This window comes from Haliotis rufescens, unplaced genomic scaffold (assembly GCF_023055435.1).
Source record: "Haliotis rufescens isolate VD_foot unplaced genomic scaffold, xgHalRufe1.0.p SCAF_1, whole genome shotgun sequence".
NCBI classification, from domain to species: domain Eukaryota; kingdom Metazoa; phylum Mollusca; class Gastropoda; order Lepetellida; family Haliotidae; genus Haliotis; species Haliotis rufescens.
Window position 1 is genome coordinate 31,731,114 of NW_025963779.1, and position 22,274 is coordinate 31,753,387.

General features: G+C 41.5%; 1 protein-coding gene across 1 annotated transcript in view; it reads right to left on the bottom strand.

Moving 5' to 3' along the window:
- Nucleotides 1-15,545: 15,545 nt before the first annotated feature.
- LOC125384521 (zinc finger CCCH domain-containing protein 13-like) overlaps nucleotides 15,546-22,274 on the bottom strand; it is a 43,850-nt gene continuing 37,121 nt past the window's right edge. Inside the window, exons 3-4 of the mRNA XM_048404014.1 lie at nucleotides 16,363-16,512; nucleotides 15,546-15,868 (exon numbers count right to left, since the gene is read on the bottom strand). Coding sequence (XP_048259971.1) covers nucleotides 15,546-15,868; nucleotides 16,363-16,512 — 473 coding nt within the window. The remainder of the gene's footprint in view (nucleotides 15,869-16,362; nucleotides 16,513-22,274) is intronic.

The following is a 22,274-nucleotide window of genomic DNA, read 5'->3' on the forward strand; positions in this document are numbered from 1 at the left end:
AATGGTCTGGTATTTGAATTACTACCGAGTTAAGGGAAAAGTGGAGACTTTCTGCATTTCGGAAGAAATTCGCACAAAAAAAACCTAATCCTCGTGAGTCATCGGGCCACCGCGCGGACTATCTTCATTTGAGGGAACTTAAAAGTAAAAAAGGTACATTTTAAAAAGGACTTCAAGGCTAATTAGTTTCAGAGAAACGAAATCTGTTTTTCTCTAAAAATTTCTCACCAATTTCTAATCACATTCTGAACTCTGGAAGAGTTACAAGTGTTTAAAGTAAATTTCTCCCTTCGGGTCATGCTGAAAATTTCTAGCCATTTCACATTTTTAAAGCCTTATCGATTAGGATTGGGCCCGCAACACATGAAATGAATGTGCGTTACTGCAGACTCAAAGTAGCTTAAGATACTGTTGATAACGTGGGTGTTGAAAATGATTCCACTGTCTGTAACATCTGGCCTTGTGTGAAACACATCCATGGGCAGCACGGTAGGCATTATATTATGCGATTGTGTTCCACTACCTAACTGTGTAAACTGTTTTAATTTTTAGGCCCATTATTCGGTTTTATGCATATCACAGCGTAGATGTACGTACTTGGGAGTAAAGTCACTCTCAAATACTGTACAGATCGTCTCTGTGGGTATAGCGTCTTCTGTGAGAGCGTAGGGTCGGTGGTTCGATCCCCGGCCGCGTCATGCCAAAAGACAGTTGGTAAGTGTCGTTACCCTGCGCAATAAGTAAGCTTGACTAGTGAGAGTTTCTGGGGCTTCGGTCCTGCTCTCGCCGAAACATAGGCTTAAAAACATATTCCGCTTCCAGAGGCAAGTGATTTTGTTACCAACCGTCTCTGTTCACCCTGCAGCAAATTGGTACCAAGAAGGATGATATACGTAGGTTACACAGATGCAAACCTTCCAGCCAAACACAGGTCGCGTGTTATACTCCCCAGGGAGTTGAGAATGTAATCTGAGTGCAGTAATCCATGGGACGGATTAATTATTGTGTAGGGCATCAGCTGCTCAAAGGAACGGATTCGGCGCAATTTGACTTAATAATATTATCCATTATAGTAATGGATAAAGAACAAACAGATGCATTCCTTCACACTTAGCAATATCTGCGGGTCATGCTGTAGCCTAGTGTTACACTGTTTACACGTCACACCGTAAATACGATTTCTATTCCAACATGGCTACTATCTGCGAAGTGTTATATTTCCTGATCAAACTTTGGGAGAGTTTTACTAATATACGGTCCTCACTCTCTCGCATGCCAACACACGTTCTACAGACAGAAAAGGAATCATATGTATTAACTATTATGATTATTATTATTTTTATTTTTATTATTTACAGATTAACATAGAAAATGTAGCAAAGAGGGTTTGGGTGATCCTGGCACAGTCAGGCTGGTTAGGCTCATCATCTGCTCAGGGCCCTTGCCCCCTCTACACGCAGCCTAGACATCGAATGAGTCTTCTCCCAGGAAGCGCTGTCTTGTCGAACCCATCCACAACGTTTTGGAGAATGTGAAGAATCCCCAACACTGCAGCCTTCTGCATTACCCAGATTGTCAGAAGGGCTGTATTCCTGGCAGCAAACACGGGTACTCCCCCAATGTCAGACAACAGATTGGGAGGTACCAAACTTTAGGCACCGAGAACAATGGGCAGTCAAACAACTTGGAACTTGGGATGCAAGAGTGACATTTCGAAAGCGAGGTCCGCATATTTGCCATGTTGAATCTTGCCAATCACATTAGTGTCAACGGGGACAGAAAAGTCAACAATATACATGATTTCATTTGATTTATCAAAAGAACAAGATCATGTTTGTTGACTTGGATAAGTCTGAGGCTGTATACATGCCTAATCCAAAGAATTTTGTATTTATCGTTTTCCATGACTACATATTCTGGATCTTACCATGGATGGACCTCTGTGTTGTAAAAAGCACAAGCATGGCGAAGTCGGTAATAAAATGATCGAGCTACTTCATCATGTCGCTTAAGATTCTGTGTTTATGCCAAAGCTGGGCATCCACTGACAATGTTTACATGTTGATGCAAAATCACTCATTGGCGGTTTCGAGTTGGAAGTGACTGGTCCTGAGCAGCAGACAGAAAGCCTTCTGTGTCACTTTTCAGGCCAGCCGACGTCATCCAAGCGACGGAATCTGCAGGGTTGCCCCCCTTTTGGACACACTGCACATAAACTCGATTATAAACACCCACGTTAGACACCCGCTTTAAATGCGGGCGGCCACTTTAGACACCCGCCTTCAACACCCGCTTTAGATGCGCATCTTCAACCCCCAATTTGGATAACCACCTGTAAACGTGCCCGCTTTCAGCAGGTCAGATTACCACCTTTAACACTTTAACTGCCCGCCTTTAACATCTTAAAAGCCAACCTTTAAATCTTGATATGCTCGCCATTTCACAAAATGTCAACGTGACCTTCATACCACACATCAATATCTTGAGGTGGCGGCATGCATTCTTGATCCAAACTAACACGAATTCTGCGGTATTCTGGAGCACTGTGACTTTCCGCGAATATTATGTAATGAGGTCAGGGGGATGGTCACGTGTCACACAATATGGCATGTCCCATGTGGCCCAATGTCCATTCAACTTAGTACAATAATTTAGATGCGTTGAAAATCTCAGTAAAAATACAAACTTTAATATTTTGAAGAAAACGATTTACACAATTGGCGTGCAGTGTTTGCCCAGAGAACAAAGGTAATCACGAAATGGAAATATTATATTCTACATTTCCTGTTACTGAGCTCAAGACCTCATCTTCGAAAGTACATAGCGGTCATTATACCGTAATCTCAATTTGAAAATGTGCATGGTTGCAAGCCAAACGGAAGGCGAGCGATCGCCATTAAGATAAAATTTAGTTGAACGATTGGTTGAAGATCGCCCGTGGGTTGCAGAATCACGATTCACCCGCTGATTTCATTAAAGAGACATACGTGGTGGCCATTATACAACACGCATGGTGAAAAAAATCCATGCCATCTAGCCATACATTTGCATCATATATAGCAACTTCATCACTAGAACCCAGAGGGGATGCAGGAGTGAACAGGTACCCGACAATCTCTTCATTGTCGCAGGAGATGACTAAGTTGCTTTTGGTGGTCAGGCTCGGTGGCTTGTTCGATTGCTTATCATCGCATCCCGCCGGCGTCGAAATTTGCCCATAATATTAATCACTGGTTTGTCTGATCCAGTACATTTGCAGTATTATCAAAACATCTCCCAGAAAGCTCAATCCCGGTCTCCTGCCACAAATCGACCTCAGCAACGACCATTGCTATCCCATGCTACTGGTCTTTGAGCTAAGGGCACATCTCGGAGGGCATTCGTCACCACTCGCCCCTTTCCGTGACCTGCAAGAAGACTCGTCCCCCTATCGATGAATGTTATGTGCGAATATACGACAAACCAATCAGAATGCGCGTATGATTTCGAGTTCTTTGTCAAATAATCCCTCAGAAATAATTTTTGATTCTACATATGTCTTGCATCTAAAAATATACCCAAGACACAGTTAAATGTGTTCAATCATACTGTGTAATTCCGCATGTCCCGATGTGCTTTAAATTGCATCTGAAATATATATAATATATGGGGAAATATATGTGAACCATTACGCAACGAGTTGACAATTGTTTTAGGTATGCCCGTTTGCGCTAAGACGGATCCCGGTCGCAAAAGTGGCCACGAGAGGGGCCATTCGTCACCTCTCGCCCCTTTCCGTAACCTGCAAGAAGACTCGTCCCCCTATCGATGAATGTTATGTGCGAAAATACGACAAACCAATCAGAATGCGCGTATGATTTCAAGTTCTTTGTCAAAGAATCCCTCAGAAATAATATTTGATTTTACATGTGTCTTGCATCTAAAAATATACCCAAGACACAGTTAAATGTGTTCAAACATACTGTATAAGTCACCACGTCCAGATCTGCTTTAAATTGTATCTAATATATATATAATATACGGGGAAATATGTGTGAACCATTACACAACGAGTTGACAATTGTTTTAGGTATGCCCGTTTGCGCAAAGACGGAACCCGGTTGCAAAAATGGCCACGAGAGGGGCACGAGTCGCTATTCGGCTTGTCCCGGAATAACACGAGTTGGTCACGAATGGAGAGGGGCACGAGTCGCTATTCGGCTTGTCCCGGAATAACACGAGTTGGTCACGAATGCTCGGAGGGGTAATTCAGTGGTTAATTTGTGTCTTTGCAATCGATTTTCGATTGCTGGTGTCCCTCGCCACATGTTTCTAGAAAATTTTCAAAATCTGCGTTGAACAACAATATGTACTTACTTAAACTAAAAAGGATTTAAAATGTATAAAAACGTCATTGTCAGGCCCTAAAGCGTACAAAAACAAACACTCCGCCATATTTTTGTTTTATTTGCGTCAGCTGTATCGATAATGAACCAAATTGATATATCGTAGTGTTTGACAAAAAAATCAAAGATAATAATTATCTGTCGAAATAGATTCCACAGGGCGAAAAGGCAAAATTTGATACTATTCCAATTTTCTTCAGGGATTGATGCCTGTTTCCTGAAAGTGTTGAATTATGGAGATTCCGGTTTTGGACAGATTGTTTTGGGTGAGAAGAACTTCAAGTTAAAAATACATATTTTTAAAATCGCTAAGGTCATGCTGTGCCTTAGTCTCCAGCTGCCCAGAGCTCCGGAGGTCATACAAGGTCATGCAAACAAGCACCGGAAGTAGAGTAACCTGTGCGCATGTGGAGATTAACAAGGAGATAAAGACAATCGCATCTGGCATCTACAATCTCTTAATCCCCTGTTGGTCTCCTGAGGCCGGGGGTCAAAGGAATTTGACCTTGTCAGCTAATTGCTAGTTATACAAGGCTAATTAAGCAATGTGATGTCTTGATAGAGTATGTAGAAGCGAGTGCCTCTCTATGATCCGCAACTATCGATGTTACGGTAACTATAAGTTAAAGGCGGACATACGATATATTGGCTCAAGCAAGGTTTCAACAACCGCTAAAGTGAATTTCATCACGTTTTTCTAATCCAAAATGGCCGATGTAGTGCTCAAAGCGCCAAGTTCACAATGCACTTGTTTCAAGTTTAGATCGATGTTGTTTTCATATTCATAATGGTATCTTCTATGTATCATCGTCATTTACTTTGTATTACCTAGTATGATACAATTTGAGAAATTTAAAAATCTAAATCTAAATCTAAAAATGAAAATCTAAACAGACGTTGATAGATCGACATTTTTTGACACTTTGAATTTTTTATCAGGTGCCCAGTCGTGTGGTTTACGGAAAAGTACGAGTGGTGATGAATGGCTGAAGATAATCGACCCATTTAAAGATTAAGTGTGATTTTTACATTTTAATGATGTTTACGTATTCAAATCAAGGCGATCGTAAATGTACGCAACGGATCAAATTTTAATTAATAAGTTTGAGTGAGTGAGTATGGTTTTACGCCGCTTTTAGCAATATTTCAGCAATATCACGGCGGGGGACAGCAGAAATTTGCTTCACACATTGTACACATGTCGGGATTCGAATCCGGGTCTTCGGCGTGACGAGCGAACGCTTTAACCTCTAAGCTACCCGACCGCCTCTGATAAGTTTGAACGCTCACGGCGAGGATCTTGCCATTCAACAAAAAGAAAGTGTGAGACGACTTTATTTGGATAGCACAACAGTTAGACAAATTGCTAGTCACTCATAAGACCCAGTGAGATTTTATATTTATACATTCTGGTGCTCCCCTGGAAATTCCAGCTTATAATTGTCCCAAGCAATCCAAACTTTATATAAAACATAGGAAAAATTGAAATGACGACAATATAAACGAAGAACACATTTTGAATATTAAGGAATATTAAAGAAACATATCGTGACGTTGTTTCCTCCTTGTTGTCTCCACGCTACCAAGAATGTGTTATCGAACTACGAGACGGCTGGTATTATGACTAATTTGTTAAGAGTATTAAATTATACCTTTAGAAACATTTTATTAACAAAAACACACAGAGAGTTCTTTCATTTCTCTGAATCGCTCTTCAGTCGTTTACTTCAATTATAAACGTTATACAATGAGCATGAATTGCAACATTTAACGATTCTAGAGGAATTCGTTTATTTGGATGATGGCTGTACTTTGGGAGATTGCAAAGAACTAATTACTTGAATCTTGTCGTAAAAAGGCGACTTAGTGGAACGGGTGGTCAGGTTTTCTGACTTGGTTGCATGGATCGTTGCTGATAATATCAATCACTGGTTTATTTCGTTATTTACAGGCTGTCGTCATATAGCGGGAATGTTGTTGAGTGCAGCGTTTGATCAACAAACAAATAAATAAACAATTATCATTACTCTGTGATGAAGGACATCCTGCTTAAAACGTCATTAAACCTACTGGTCCTTTTGATTCCATGGATATCTAAAACCCACAGACCCGTTACCATCGTGTCTTCATCTATATATAGGGATGCGAGTGATGGACCTATTATCACTGGGCTTGATGCCAAAACGAAGACTTTGATTTCCTGAGAGCTAACTTTCTTTTCATGTAAGACAACGTTCCTTATACATGAGTGTTTGGTGTCGAATCCTTTAAGTTGAAAGCAATTTTTCTCTTTGATGGTCCCACAGGAAGGACCATCCTGGTATATAAGTAATTTGGTGACGTCATTCACTAAAAACAAAGTTTTAGGCACAGGCGTGAAGAAGAATAGTTAGTACACTAAGGTTGCAGGTTTTGTAGCAAAGTATTGGATTATAACGTATTGTTTTTTAACCGTTGTTTTCCTGGGATATATTTGAAGATATATTTTACCTGATGACAGAAAATAAAACGTTGAAATTTCTCTTGGTTAAAATATCGCATACCCATTGTGGTTGTGGTTCAAATCCCATATTTGATCGGATTATGGTGCCTGGTCTGTCTGCTCTGTACACGTGGTCGTGGATGTCAACGATGACGTTCATCATGCCGGCGTGGTGAAACCAGTTAGAAGAGACGTGAAACCCAAATCAGTGTGTATACTCAATAGTTTATCTAAACTTACCAATGAATCTCAAGAGATCATTTTATTGTATACCATTTTACCTCCCTATTGTAACACCTTAGAAGGAAGCTTTGGTTTTCCGTAGGAGATTTGTGTACTGACTAATACGTCAAACGATTCAAGATTATATTTCAGACGAAAATATCAAATGAGGTTTTCTCAAAGCTAACATCACATGTGACCAAGAAGATGTGTATGTAATCGTACCCTAAGCTCGTATATCGCTCGTAGTATCGACCACTGGTTTGTCTATTCTGGTGTCTGTGTGTGTGTATGTGTGTGTGTCCGTGTGTGTGTGTATGTGTGTGTGTGTATATGTGTGAGTGTGTGTGTGTGTGCGCGTGTGCGCGTGTGTGTGTCTGCTTAGTACTGGCTAATGACGGTCTTATAGTGCCAGCCAACTGAGATACCATGCCGCAGACGCAGACACATTTGGATACCCCACTCAGACACAGTATACTGACTCCGAGGCGTCCGGTCCTTTCTTTATCCCCTAAATGTCGAGCGCCAGGAAGGGTAACAACAAGTACAATCTTTTAACGTCTTTTGGTATGACGCGGCCGGGGATCGGAGGTGGGGGGATTGGTGGGTGGAGCATTCGAGTGGTTATAAGACATTCACCGTCACGCCGAAGGCCCGGGTTCAAATCCCCACATGGGTACACTGTTTGAGACAATTCATCACTGCCAACAGTTGTGTCATGTTTGGCTTATTGGTAAACACGTCTAAAACTAAACTCATCACCCAAGGGTCACCACATTTTCCAGATCACCACGTTAAAACTACTGACGTTTACGCACCCAAGTTAAGGACGCGTCAGATGCCACAAAGTTAAGCTTTAGGCTGATGTATCAACCCTAAGCCACACGTTGTCCCCACCTTTCCTTGACTCACATGCACGTGTGCCTAACGACCGTCGCTTCACACCTGCCGGAGCAACACTGACAAGTCACACACGCGATGCTGACATTTAAATTCACTCACATTTCACCCCCTGTCTTGAGAACTATTTTGTTACGATCAATACGCCCCGCGGGGGCAACCATATCCCAATCATCGGTTGCACTATGGTCGTTGCATTAATGGTCAATAGATCCCTAGGGGCCAAAAAAATGTACATTCTCCGAGGGAGGGTAATATCCGTTAGAGCACGCATGGATTTAAAAGCGGTTTTGTAGATATCGAACTTTTAGACCCATACAAATAGTCTTGTGTGTCATTACCGATAGACTTCCAAATCGTTGCGACCTTAAAGCAATTTCGGTTTCTGTTGCACTTTTTGCGGTAGCCCGTCGTGACGACAAGTGATGAGTATGTCACAAAAATATCCTCGCTAATTCTTAATTTATCAATAATGAATTAAAGTTGGGGGGTGGGGGTTAGGGGGTGAACTAGAAATAAAAAATAGAATACAAATTCGCCCTTCGCTCATTTTGTTTCCATAAAATTGTTGTGTTTTGCCTTATATCTTAGTCATTCAAGCGGATTATATTACATTTGGAAAAATACGCTTATGGCAAGAAACTCGTGTTTCTTAATATTTAGAGGCTGGTTCCAGAGTAAAATATGCACCTACGCATATGTATCACAATCGTGTGCATATTAGCATGTGCATGAACCTTAGAAAGACTCACATTTAGAAATAATATTATCTTAATATTTAAACATACATATCTACAAAATAAATCCTTATTGAGCCCAGAACAATGCTTAATTTCAGAGCTGGAGACAATCTACACTTGCCAAATCATTCCAAGACTATATATTTGAATTCATTTTTAATATAGTCCCTAGACTCTGAGCGACAGACCTGATACTAAGCACAGACAAAACGTGACTGCTCTGACCGCTGCCTCAAGCACGAGCGACATGTTTACAGGGAACAGAGCTAGCGTGCCAATTCCGATAGCTGACCAACGCGATGTTGGAGCCAAGATAAGCCACTGGTCAGCTCACGTTAGCTTCTGGTCCACCTAATTACAGTTTACACCAGTTGCCAATGACCGCTGGCAGCAATGGTCAGTGGTATGGACAAGCATAATTAACTCAAAGCCTACCATAATATGCCTCGTTAATGCCAATATAACATTAATGATCAGTGCCCCTAAACAATGCGGCCATGCAGTCTTAGGAAATTATACTCCAGAAAACCAAGGCGCATTTAAAGTGCATTTTGACCTTATTCATCAAGAAATATTGTCGAACAAGGGAGATAATTAGATGATTGATTCACGTCGGCCCTGAATACTGGACATTACGTTATTGACCCAAGAGAGATCGCTCCAGAGGAGATGTTTTTATTCAAAACAGTATCATGTTTTCCAGGTCTTGGGCTGTTGAAACTAATCTCTCTCAATGCGCCCGGCATGCGGTGGCTTGTTGTCATAGTCCCGGCGTTCAGTATTGTGGTTAATATTTTTATTATTATTATTTTAAACTGTTCATAGAGCCACCTTGTTGAGCGTCTTAATGAAATGAGAGTGAGTGAGTATGGTGTTACACCGCTTTTAGCAATATTCCAGGAATATCACGGCGGAGGACACCAGGATTGGACTTCACACATTGTACCCATGTCGGGAATCGAACCCGGGTCTTCGGCGTGCCGAACTAACGCTTTAACCACTAGGCTACCCGACCGCCCCTAATGAAATGATAACTGGGCGACTCATCAGAAGGATCAAGCTAGTATGTCAATGGCATGTTGATATACAACCAATATCATATCTCTGTTTGATATTTCAGTGAATGTATGAAATACTATATCTATGCCACATCAATATAAAGTGAGCTTCTGTGTATATAACCTGATGTAAATATCCCATCTATATCAAGTCTTTATACAGCCCATGTTTACGTCAATATACAGATTGGGCATAACATGTCAATATCACAGCTATCTCACTGTTCATGTGGGTCTTCAATATACAGTCCCTGTGTGAATAACATGTAAATATCCCATATATATCAAGTATTTATACAGTCCATGTTTACGTCAATATACAGATTGTGTATAACATGTCAATATCACAGCTATCTCACTGTTCATGTAGGTCTTCAATATACAGTCCCTGTGTGAATAACATGTAAATATCCCATATATATCAAGTATTTATACAGTCCATGTTTACGTCAATATACAGATTGTGCATAACATGTCAATATCACAGCTATCTTATGGCTCTTATACACCACTAGGTCCATCAATACTTAGCCTAGTATACAGTCCCTTTGTGTACAACACGTCAATGTCACACCTATTTCATATCCTAATACAGCGCCTGTGCTACGTCAACATACAGTTATTGTGTATATAGCATGTCAATATCACACATATACCATGTCCTAATACAGCGCCTGCGTTGCGTCAACATGCAGTAATTGTGTATATAACACGTCAATAACACACATATGTCGTGGCCTAGACTAACATTTAGTCTCTGAAATCTTATATTACACAATATCCTTCTTGACTCTAAAAATATAAAAAATTCCCTATGCTGATTTCAGAATAGAGCTAGTTTGAGCTGGCTAGACTTGCTTTTGTATGCATTTCTAGATTATTATTTTTTCATAAAATAAATATATTCCACGGTCATGGTGCAGGACTAGTCGTGGCCGTACAGTCTTCAATATACTTCATCTATCTTACCATACGGAACACCAGGCTACAACGTATAATGTGCAGCACATTTATGGAAATCCAAACGGAATTCACAAAATTCAAGTCAATGCATAAGTGTCACACAAGTGAAAGTTTGGTCAGGTATTTCAACAACACGTGGAATTCCAGCGTTATCAGAGCACTGCCTGAACAGTGTGTTCACCTGTTGGTTTATCTACATAGGTAGGTAATGTTATATATAAACCATAGCCCAACAGGTGATGGCGTGCCGGGGGCAGGCACTGATTGCATCTCTGTGGCATGATGGAGTTATGATTAACCAAGCCTTTATCCAAACACACCTATTGACATAGGTAAAAGTTGAGACTATCTGACAACTACATAAACCGTTCCCTCACATCTGCAAATGTACTTGACTTGAATTAAGAGTAATACATGTAGTACCTACTGCTGCTCTTGATACCACTACTACTACTTCTACTACTACTACTACTACTACTACTACTACTACTACTACTACTACTACTACCACTACTACTACCACTACTGCTACATCTACTTTACTGGTATCACTACAGCTAATACTACTACTGCTGCTGCGACTTAACTGCTACTGCTACAACAACAACTACTACTACTACTACTACTACCACTACGACTTCGACTACTACTACCACAACAACTCCTTCTACTACTACTACTACTACTATTACTACTACTACTACCACTACACCTGATACGTTTTTATGTTTTCATGTATGTGGTGGCCCGTTACCACTACAGACAGCGTATATAACTGCATTTGGCCCAGTCGTCTGAGTTACCTCCCTTTGGTTAGCAAGAATCCCATGAACGTAAGTGCAAATCCCATATTCGGCCTGATTATGATTTTTGGTACCACACCCGTGCGCATGGATTTCTGCCAAAGTGGCTTCGGGATTTCCTCCCACATTTATCAAACACGACGTGATATAATTGAATTTCTCGCAAATCACTCACTATATAAGTTCTCTGCAACTATCATCATTGCTTCTTATACTGCTAATAATGATGCTTCTACGACTGAGGCAACTACTGCTATTACCATTGACCGATGCCAAATGAAAGTAAAACGACACAATTGGCATATATTCGCCGTTGTTACGATGTGCGTTCTCTACTAACCCCACGTGATATTGTACCACGACGACCATACAGGCCCATTCCGGCGCAGACGCCTCGTATTAGCGACCACGATTCGACACCTGGTTTCACTGTGGCCACGACATTGATTCCCATGTGCTGACGAGATGCGTTGTAGTCACACAATCAAGCGTTAATTGGTTTACTGGGTAGCATAAGACTGAGTTCCACCATGACATTTCGCTAGCATCACACTTAAACCTAGACTATTTCACACCAGTATGTAACACTCGGAGACACGTGTAATATGTACATAACATACCAGGCATGTTTATCTTTGTTTCAGTACAATACGCGTTGTGTGTATCACTGATCTATTATGCACGCATACATTCAATATTTCGTAAATGTACTAAAATGATTTATATCATTTCTTAATCCCGACAGTCTAACGAGGAACATGACTCATTTAGAACGGCTATGTCTATTACTCACCGATCCCCCGATAGATGCAGTTTCTCCAGCGCAGGACATTATCAATCATATTACTCGGCAATGTTAGGGGTCAAATAATAACAGTTTGAAATTATTGAATATCATAACCATTTGCAGGACTTATTCAATATTCAGTGGGTGTTGTGTATAATATCTCATTAACCAGGCGCCGGATATCTGTCTGGTTTGAATTCGGGCTTAGCTATAGCAGACCGGTGTTTGAATCCACATGATGATGGAATGTGATCTTCGCTGGGATTAACTGTTAACTATGTTACAATAACAGTGTATCAATACAGTGACGGGTGAACTGGGGAATTAGGTTGAGGGATGTGGGTTGTGTGATTTTGGGTTGTGGGTTAGGTGTTGTTGATTGTGCCTTTCTTGTTGCTGGTAGTTGGTTGTTGACTGTCGGTTGAGGATTGCTGACTGTGGGATGTTGGTCGTGAATTGTGTGTTGCGTGTTGCGTGTTGCGTGTTGAGGGTAGTTGGTTGTTGCCTGTCGGTTAAGGATTGCTGACTGTGGGTTGTTGGTCCTGAAATTCGTGTTGCGTGTTGCGTGTAGTTGGTTGTTGACTGTCGGTTGAGGACTGCTGACTGTGGGATTGTGCACATTGTGTTGCGTGTTTTGGGGTACATGGTTGAGGCTTGTTGACTATAGGTTGTGGAGGTAGGGTTCTGAGTTTTGGTTTGCAGTTTGTTGTTTTCAATGGGCAAGTGAGCAAGTGACGAAAGCGAGGAACATGACTCATTTAGAACGGCTATGTCATACGGCTCCCATACATTCCTTAGTAACTTTGATATATCAGCTGGTCAATGAGTATCCGGTAGATTTAGATACAATGGTGACTTTCCACTTCAGTACAGAAAGGAAAGCAACTGTTTACGACCATAGCCTTAGATGACCCACGGACCTATATAAACTATATAAGTCCGTGGAAGACCAAAGACCACAATGGCCGTAACTACGTCAGATGATTTATTAAAATACACTGCCGAGGGTGTGTGTGTGGGGGGGGGGGGGGGGGGGGGGGGGGGGCGTGATATACACCCATGTTTGATGGCTAAAAATGAAACGATTTAGACTTTAAGTTTTCAGTGTTTCGGCGACTGTTTTTAGTCTTTCAGTATACTTTCTAAGTAGGGGAAAAACTCCGTAATTATGTAATAGTACCAAAACAACGACTTTGAATCAAAGAATGTAGTTTTATTTATCAATTGTAAGAAAATTCCATTTCACATATTTTAACATGTTTCAGGATATTGACAAAGCAGCGTTACCTGCAACTCACTCACTCACTCACTCACTCACTCACTCACTCACTCACTCATGTTTCAGTATCACGGCCGACCTTATTCCATGTGAAGAGTTGCGTCCCTTAGCTAAAAGCGTTTCCCCATGCATGTTGTGGATTGGAATCTCTGATTAGCACTATACGGCCACATGAGATAAAACATACAGGCGCCCTTCATCCGCCATGTGACACAACGTTATGCATATGGGGATGAAATACGGTTAAAACCGTCGATAGTCACTCAAACACGATTCCGTTTTTCAACTTTCTTTTTAAGGAATAATCAGCACTGGTTGTGAAAGTTCTTGAAGTTTGCAGAAAACTAAAGAAAATAGGCTTCTTTAACATCTAAAAAGCGTAAATATTTTTAAAGGAGATTTGGCAGATACACCAGGCCTAATAAATTATTCACTATTTACCACGGAACCGCCTCTATGGCGAAGCTATGCCCGGAATAAAGCATTGAAAAGTATAATCTTTTAAGATTGGAAAAACTAGATCCAATTTGTAAGTGTCAACGGAACAAAAAGTCTCTTGAATCCCAACATGCTAAAATCATTAATCCACAAACTGTAAAAAATATGGAATTTTCAATTTCCTTTATGCATTATCGACAGAAGATAATCGGTTGATTCAGCATGATAATCAAATTATATTACAGAAATATTCCCAGGGAATTATTAATCAATATTTTTTAAGGTTACAGAAACGACTACCAATAAATTAGTTTTTTATTGAACGCCATAAACAAAATATGAAACTAAATGACTCAGAAAATCCGTTATAAGATAGAAAGTCAATTCACTGAATCATGATTTTCAATATGTTTCTTTAAATATGAGTCAGTCTCCTTATCAATATTTATGACTTTGTTTTACGGAAACAGTAACAATATGAATGGATTTTCTATCAAATATTTTCTGATAACTCCTGTGCTTTATTAATGCTCGTGGTTCCCCGGAGTCGTCGATACTGGGTTGCGGCTTAGCGTAAACCGATCTAAGTAGTGATATTTGACCGGCGGCTGCGATTGTTGTACAAGCGATTTGGGAACTAAATTGGATATTTAAGAAAATTAAAAAAAACATAATTAGTTTCACACACTCTAAGTGAAAGATTTATTGCTAAGAAGGAAAACAAATCAATTGTAGCGTTGCATGTGTACGAGGTAAATTACATGTATTTAAATCTGTTGTGAACGTTAACGTTATGTAGCCAGGACAACTTTTGCTCATATATATTGAGGTGTATCACGCACACACAGAGAAACCTTCTTATTCGAACTATAAACCATATATAGATATATGCGAGTTATCCGGGCTTTGAAATAAGCCGTGTGCCGCTGATATTTGACCATGTATGTGTCTATTCGTGTAATGTCGGTGAGGAATCAACCGGAGGATGAAACAACAGCGATGTTATTGGTTAAAGAAATTCGAGTTAACGACGGGTCACGTCTCTCTCTCTCCGAAGACCCAGGTTCGATTCCCGACATGGGTACATTGTGTGAAGCCCATTTCTGGTGTCTCCCCTCTTTCTCAACCCTCTCTCTCTCACCCTCCTCTCTTCCTCATCCCTATCTCTCTCTCTCTTTCCTCTCTTTGTCTCTCCTGTCTCTCAACCCTCTCTCTCACCCTCCTCTCTTCCCCATCCCCATCTCTCTCCCTTCTCTCTCTCCTCTCTTTGTCTCCCCTCTTTCTCAACCCTCTCTCTCACCCTCCTCTCTTCCTCATCCCTATCTCTCTCTCTTTCCTCTCTTTGTCTCTCCTGTCTCTCAACCCTCCTCTCTTCCCCATCCCCATCTCTCTCCCTTCTCTCTCTTCTCTCTTTGTCTCCCTCTCTCTCCCCTCCTCTCTTCCTCATCCCTATCTCTCTCTCTTTCCTCTCTTTGTCTCTCCTGTCTCTCAACCCTCCTCTCTTCCCCATCCCCATCTCTCTCCCTTCTCTCTCTTCTCTCTTTGTCTCCCTCTGTCTCCCCTCCTCTCTTCCTCATCCCTATCTCTCTCTCTTTCCTCTCTTTGTCTCTCAACCCTCTCTCTCACCCTCCTCTCTTCCTCATCCCTATCTCTCTCTCTTTCCTCTTTGTCTCTCCTGTCTCTCAACCCTCCTCTCTTCCCCATCCCTATCTCTCTCTCTTTCCTCTCTTTGTCTCTCAACCCTCTCTCTCTCACCCTCCTCTCTTCCCCATCCCTATCTCTCTCCCTTCTCTCTCCTCTCTTTGTCTCCCCTCTTTCTCAACCCTCTCTCTCACCCTCCTCTCTTCCTCATCCCTATCTCTCTCTCTTTCCTCTTTGTCTCTCCTGTCTCTCAACCCTCCTCTCTTCCCCATCCCCATCTCTCTCCCTTCTCTCTCTTCTCTCTTTGTCTCCCTCTCTCTCCCCTCCTCTCTTCCTCATCCCTATCTCTCTCTCTCTTCTCTCTTTGTCTCCCTCTCTCTCACCCTCCTCTCTTCCTCATCCCTATCTCTCTCTCTTTCCTCTTTGTCTCTCCTGTCTCTCACCCTCCTCTCTTCCCCATCCCTATCTCTCTCCCTTCCCTCTCCTCTCTTTGTCTCCCTCTCTCTCACCCTCCTCTCTTCCTCATCCCTATCTCTCTCTCTTTCCTCTTTGTCTCTCCTGTCTCTCAACCCTCCTCTCTTCCCCATCCCCATCTCTCTCCCTTCTCTCTCTTCTCTCTTTGTCTCCCTCTCTCTCCCCTCCTCTCTTCCTCATCCCTATCTCTCTCTCTCTTCTCTCTTTGTCTCCCTCTCTCTCACCCTCCTCTCTTCCTCATCCCTATCTCTCTCTCTTTCCTCTTTGTCTCTCCTGTCTCTCACCCTCCTCTCTTCCCCATCCCTATCTCTCTCCCTTCTCTCTCCTCTCTTTGTCTCCCCTCTTTCTCAATCCTCTCTCAACCCCCTCTATCTACCTCCTCTCTTCCCCATCCCTATCTCTCTCGCTCTCTCCTCTTCTCTGCCCTCTCTCGCTCTCTTTGTTCTATCTCTCTCTCTCCCCCCGTCTCCACCCACCCTTCTCTCTGTGTCTCTCTGTCTCATGGTTTTCGTCTCCCCTCCCATTCTGTCTCTATCCCTTACTATCTTTCTCACTCACTCCGTCTCTCGCTCTCTTCTCTCCCTGTATATATGAACACGTTACCTCTCTCATTCAAACAAATTCATACTGAGGTTTACCGTGTATAAGTTGAGTTAGTGAGTTAATTACCTTGTTTAAATATAAACATTCTGGGTAGCGGATAAAAACAATCAAACACGACACACAAAAAATATGTTTTCTTACAAATCTATTTATCAATACATTTTCTCGGTCACAGCGACAAGATAAAGAATGTCTATGACAGCCCCTTCAGACAATCAATTCCCAATATTCACCGAGCAGGTCGCAGCCAGTGCTGGCATAACGATGCCCCTCAAGTGAGGACCTATGTATACATGAGAACGATATTAGCCAGGCAGCAGGTGGTCAGTCTCTGTGATGTACACTCTAGGGGGACGCCGGACACTGGTCAAGCTGTACCCAGTCTGTTACAGACGGTACACCTAACACTATAGGACGCATGTTTCTGTAGGTTATTACAGTCGTGGTGTCTTTTAACATCGTCTCTACCGGTGATGTGTATTGTTAATACGCTTGACAAAAACTAAGACGCTGTCAAGAACATTGTTATGTTGGAGTAACGGCACGGTCGTCACGTGGTGCACCTGAAGCGGAACAAATAACTCGAAACTTGTTCTTCCTGCTTATCACACACAAAAAGATATATTTTTTTCAGATGAAGATTTTAATGAGTGGGAAGAGAATGAACACTAGATGTGAGGCGCTGTAGTTCTTGTAGAAGGTGCTGGGTTGCTGGAGATGCTAGGGGTAGTGTGATGGAGACTGTAGTGTAATGGAGATTGTAGTGTGATGGAGATTGTAGTGTGATGGAGATTGTAGTGTGATGGAGATTGTTGTGTGATGGAGATTGTAGTGTGATGGAGATTGTAGTGTGATTGAGATTGTAGTGTGATGGAGATTGTAGTGTGATGGAGACTGTAGTGTGATGGAGATTGTAGTGTGATGGAGATTGTAGTGTGATGGAGATTGTAGTGTGATGGAGACTGTAGTGTGATGGAGGTTGTAGTGTGATGGAGATTGTAGTGTGATGGAGATTGTAGTGTGATAGAGAGTGTAGTTTGATGGAGATTGTAGTGTGATGGAGATTGTTGTGTGATGGAGATTGTAGTGTGATGGAGATTGTATTGTGATGAAGACTGTAGTGTGATGGAGATTGTAGTGTGATTGAGATTGTAGTGTGATTGAGATTGTAGTGTGATGGAGATTGTAGTGTGATTGAGATTGTAGTGTGATTGAGATTGTTGTGTGATGGAGATTGTAGTGTGATTGAGATTGTAGTGTGACGGAGATTGTTGTGTGATGGAGATTGTAGTGTGATGGAGATTGTAGTGTGATTGAGATTGTTGTGTGATTGAGATTGTTGTGTGATGGAGATTGTTGTGTGATGGAGATTGTTGTGTGATGGAGATTGTAGTGTGATGGAGATTGTAGTGTGATTGAGATTGTTGTGTGATTGAGATTGTTGTGTGATGGAGATTGTTGTGTGATGGAGATTGTAGTGTGATGGAGACTGTAGTGTGATGGAGATTGTATTGTGATGGAGATTGTAGTGTGATGGAGATTGTAGTGTGTTTGAGATTGTAGTGTGATTGAGATTGTTGTGTGATGGAGATTGTAGTGTGATGGAGACTGTAGTGTGATGGAGATTGTAGTGTGATGGAGATTGTATTGTGATGAAGACTGTAGTGTGATGGAGATTGTAGTGTGATGGGGATGGTAGTGTGATTGAGATTGTAGTGTGATGGAGATTGTAGTGTGATGGAGATTGTAGTGTGATGGAGACTGTAGTGTGATTGAGATTGTTGTGTGATGGAGATTGTCATGTGACTGAGATGGTAGCGGTAATAATTGTGGTAGTAGTGTGGCTTCGCCCCCGCGCGCACGTACGCACAAACCCGCCCACTTCCGTGCATGCACTGTATAAATGCACTAATCTTGAACGCAACGTTTAAAACCCCTATTCACCTCACCTTACCTGGCAGTGGTAATTCATGGTAATCATGTGTACTGAAGTGTCGGTATGGTAATTCTAGTAGATGGGTACTAGATAGACGTCAGAGGTATTCACTGGCAGGGTGTTTAAAACCTTATGCACCCCTTAGGGAGCATATAAAACAATTAAACCTTGTGTAGAATATACGCCCTTATAACGAAGCCATGCATAGACGATAGCCGCATCCTTCAAAGAGTCACAGCGACCTTGCTGTCAGTAATCGATCAAGTGAGGAAATTAAAAAAATAAAGCCATTATCTTATCAGTACAAAACTATCGATAAAGTTTAATGCTTGAGTTAGGCGTTGCGTGAGATATGAAAGTTTTTCAGCGTTTGGAGATTTAATTGTATAAAACGCTCTAGTGACATGTTCTTTTACACTGATTAATATTTTCTATTTCTCTTATTCCATGAACCCTAACGCCCGTGTCAGCGTTTCATTTAATTTACTTGGTTTCCTTTGAAGTCTAAACAAATATAAAAAAGCGTTTATAACACGATAGAGTAACATTTTACTTACGGATAAAATCCGTGCGAAGTGCATCTCAAAATTCACGAACAGCATTTGATTTTAATTTCTTTTCAATTTTTACGACCGCCTCCGTGGTCTAGTGGTAGGGGGTCCGCCCGGAGAGTGGAAGGTCCGGGGTTCGATCCCCGGCCGCGTCATACCAAAAGACGTTTAAAGATGGTACTTTCCCTGTCTGGCGCTCGGCATGAAGGGGCTTAAACAAGGACTGGTCGGCTCGGAGTCAGTATACTGTGTCTGAGTGGGGTATTCATGTTAAACTGCGGCATGGTATCTCAGTGAGCTAGCACTATAAATCGGCATCAGCCCGGACTAGTACAAGCAGCTACACAAACACACACGTACATGCACGTCTCTATATAAGTGCAATAATCTTGGACGCGACGTTAAACCCCATTTACCAAAATGTTATTTTCGTTTAATCGTTCCCGCCAAAGATCTTTTGCTGAGACAAAGCTACGTTAATAAGACAACATAAAAAGTTGAATGGATAAACGCACAGGCTTTGTATGTATAGGGACATGGATCAGTGTGTAAAATAGCAATCAGCTTACCTCAATTCCTGCAGGCCAGTAAGTCCCTCAAGAACGTGAATGTGCTGCTAACATTCATTTCACAAACCAACACCCGAAATAATCTCGTGTAGCAGTTACACGAATATTAAACGTTCGAACAATCCTTTTACGACATCCCCACACGCATGACGTAATATGGATGACGGCAGCCACGCGAGAACTGATGAGGTCTCGTGTGTACGTGATCTGCTTGGATTAGGTGCGTTCGATTAGATCAGTTATCGTAATCGGTGATGCAAACTTAGGACGATCTGATACCGCTAGGAGACAGGTAAGTGGCGGAGACAGGGGATGATTGGTGCGGAGACTTTGTATTGAGATGTCATGCAACTGGATGGCCGACACATGACGTACATCATTAATAACCGTGTTCATCTGTTTTTAAACAAAATCCAGCTGCTCATATGGTAGAAGTAATTTTTATAAATAATACTTCGACAAAATTGTATGGACGATATTCAACATACAATCGCTTCAGGTATCTCAAACTCTGGAATATGGAATCACTGCTTTCTTAAACGAGGTGTGTTGTCCTAGATTTTACCGTATGCACATCTCGAATTATAGACCCTGTCCCGACCATATAAGTAGGTATGACGAACACGAGCCCCGTCCCAGACTCAAACATATGTATCTAATTTCCCATCTAGAAATGAAGGAGACCAGTGATACCACCTCATCTGTTATGAACTAGTATATTTTCCTCAATTCCCCTATTTTGAAATTGTCCCCTCAGCTTCTAAACAACAATAATCATCTGGTTCATATCTGTTATATATTAAGAGTGTCAAAATGCTCTCCACAAGACTGTGTGACAAGAGCGGTGACTTCAACTTTCAAAACAGTCAATTCTCCCTCTGTCGAGCAACATCGCAGCATCCCCTGCCTTTGCAGTCTACATTTCACAAGCTTTGAGATACAATCCAGCATGCCAGTTTCAGGACGATTTTCAAGTTTGACGACTCCTGCTCAAAAGGTTTTTGATCAGGGCTTCAACATGAAAGGCATCAGGAAAGCTTTCAAAAGGTTTGATGGTAGTCATGTGGAGACAATTTTAAAATTTAACGCATCGGTGACCATGATGTGTGATGCAATTCTTTCTTTACTATCATATTATGTTCTAAAATATATTCAGGTGAACAATTGAATTGCCTTGCCTGTGAATGTGACGGGTGCCACCAATGGGAAATGATACATTCACCTTTTCAAGAACACCTGGCATCATCACTGTTTGAGTGAGTGAGTTGGGTTTAACGCCGCTTTTAACAGTATTACAGTTATATCACAGCGTGTCAGCTTAATGTGGGAGGAAAGCTCGAAGTGATTCAGGTCTCAGACGTTTACCACTTCGGTGAAACCCACGAGCACGGGTATGGTGCTGACAAACCTAGAAACATAATCGGGGCGAACCGGGATTCGAACCCACAATCATACGTTTCAGGCGTGCCCAAGGGACGCAACTCTGCACAGTGAATCGCGGCGCCTTAGACGACTGGGCCACCCGTGCCCCCCTCACTGTTTGATACTGAATCATAAACACATGTTTATTAAATACTCGGAATATTTGCAAGCTTATCACCCTGTTACAGATGTCATCCTAGACGCATGTCAAACTTAAACCTGTCCCAAACTTTAACATACACGTATATCTATTTTTTCCTCTATTGTCGTTATTCCGAAGTATTTGATAATCACCTAAACTTCTGAACAACAAGAATTAAGTCAAAACCTCGCAGCAAAATGGACTCAGTCGTATCACACGCCCCAGACATAGCCTGAATAGAACTGTAAGTTAAAGATTATTTCAGCAGCAGTCGAATGACAAATATCCAGTAACGAACCCAAAATCAGACTAAATCCACATGATGCAAATTATATCAAGATAGATCCAAATATAAAAAGAAAAAATAGGAAATGAAGAAAGACATCTCGACTAAGAGAAACATAAATATTATATGATGAACATGATAAACTATAAAATACTAGATAATCACCCATCAAAGAGAAGCGATTATGATGTTTGCCTTCGGGCCATACCACAGAAGGGCTTGAGACATTATTGGTCTAGACGTATCAATATAGATTAATGTTGTAAATTGAGATTATTGGTCTAGATGCTTACCGCATCGGGCCAAAGTGGTGATGAACAACGGCACTCGCAGACTGATCTCATGACGTTAACGCCTGCTTGACATTTCACGTGTATATTTCAGTGTAGATTTCCTATATCAACATACCGATGACAACCCTTAGACATCTTTATTTTCTAGGATCTGTAACCTGGCGAGGAAATAATTATTGATGTAATGAATTGGTTTTTGGTGTTATTTTGTCTGAGGGATGCTTATTGCACAAGGACGTGACACTCATCTGATTGTCTACTGGTATATGGCTGTAGGTGTGTGCGGATCATTTGTATTGT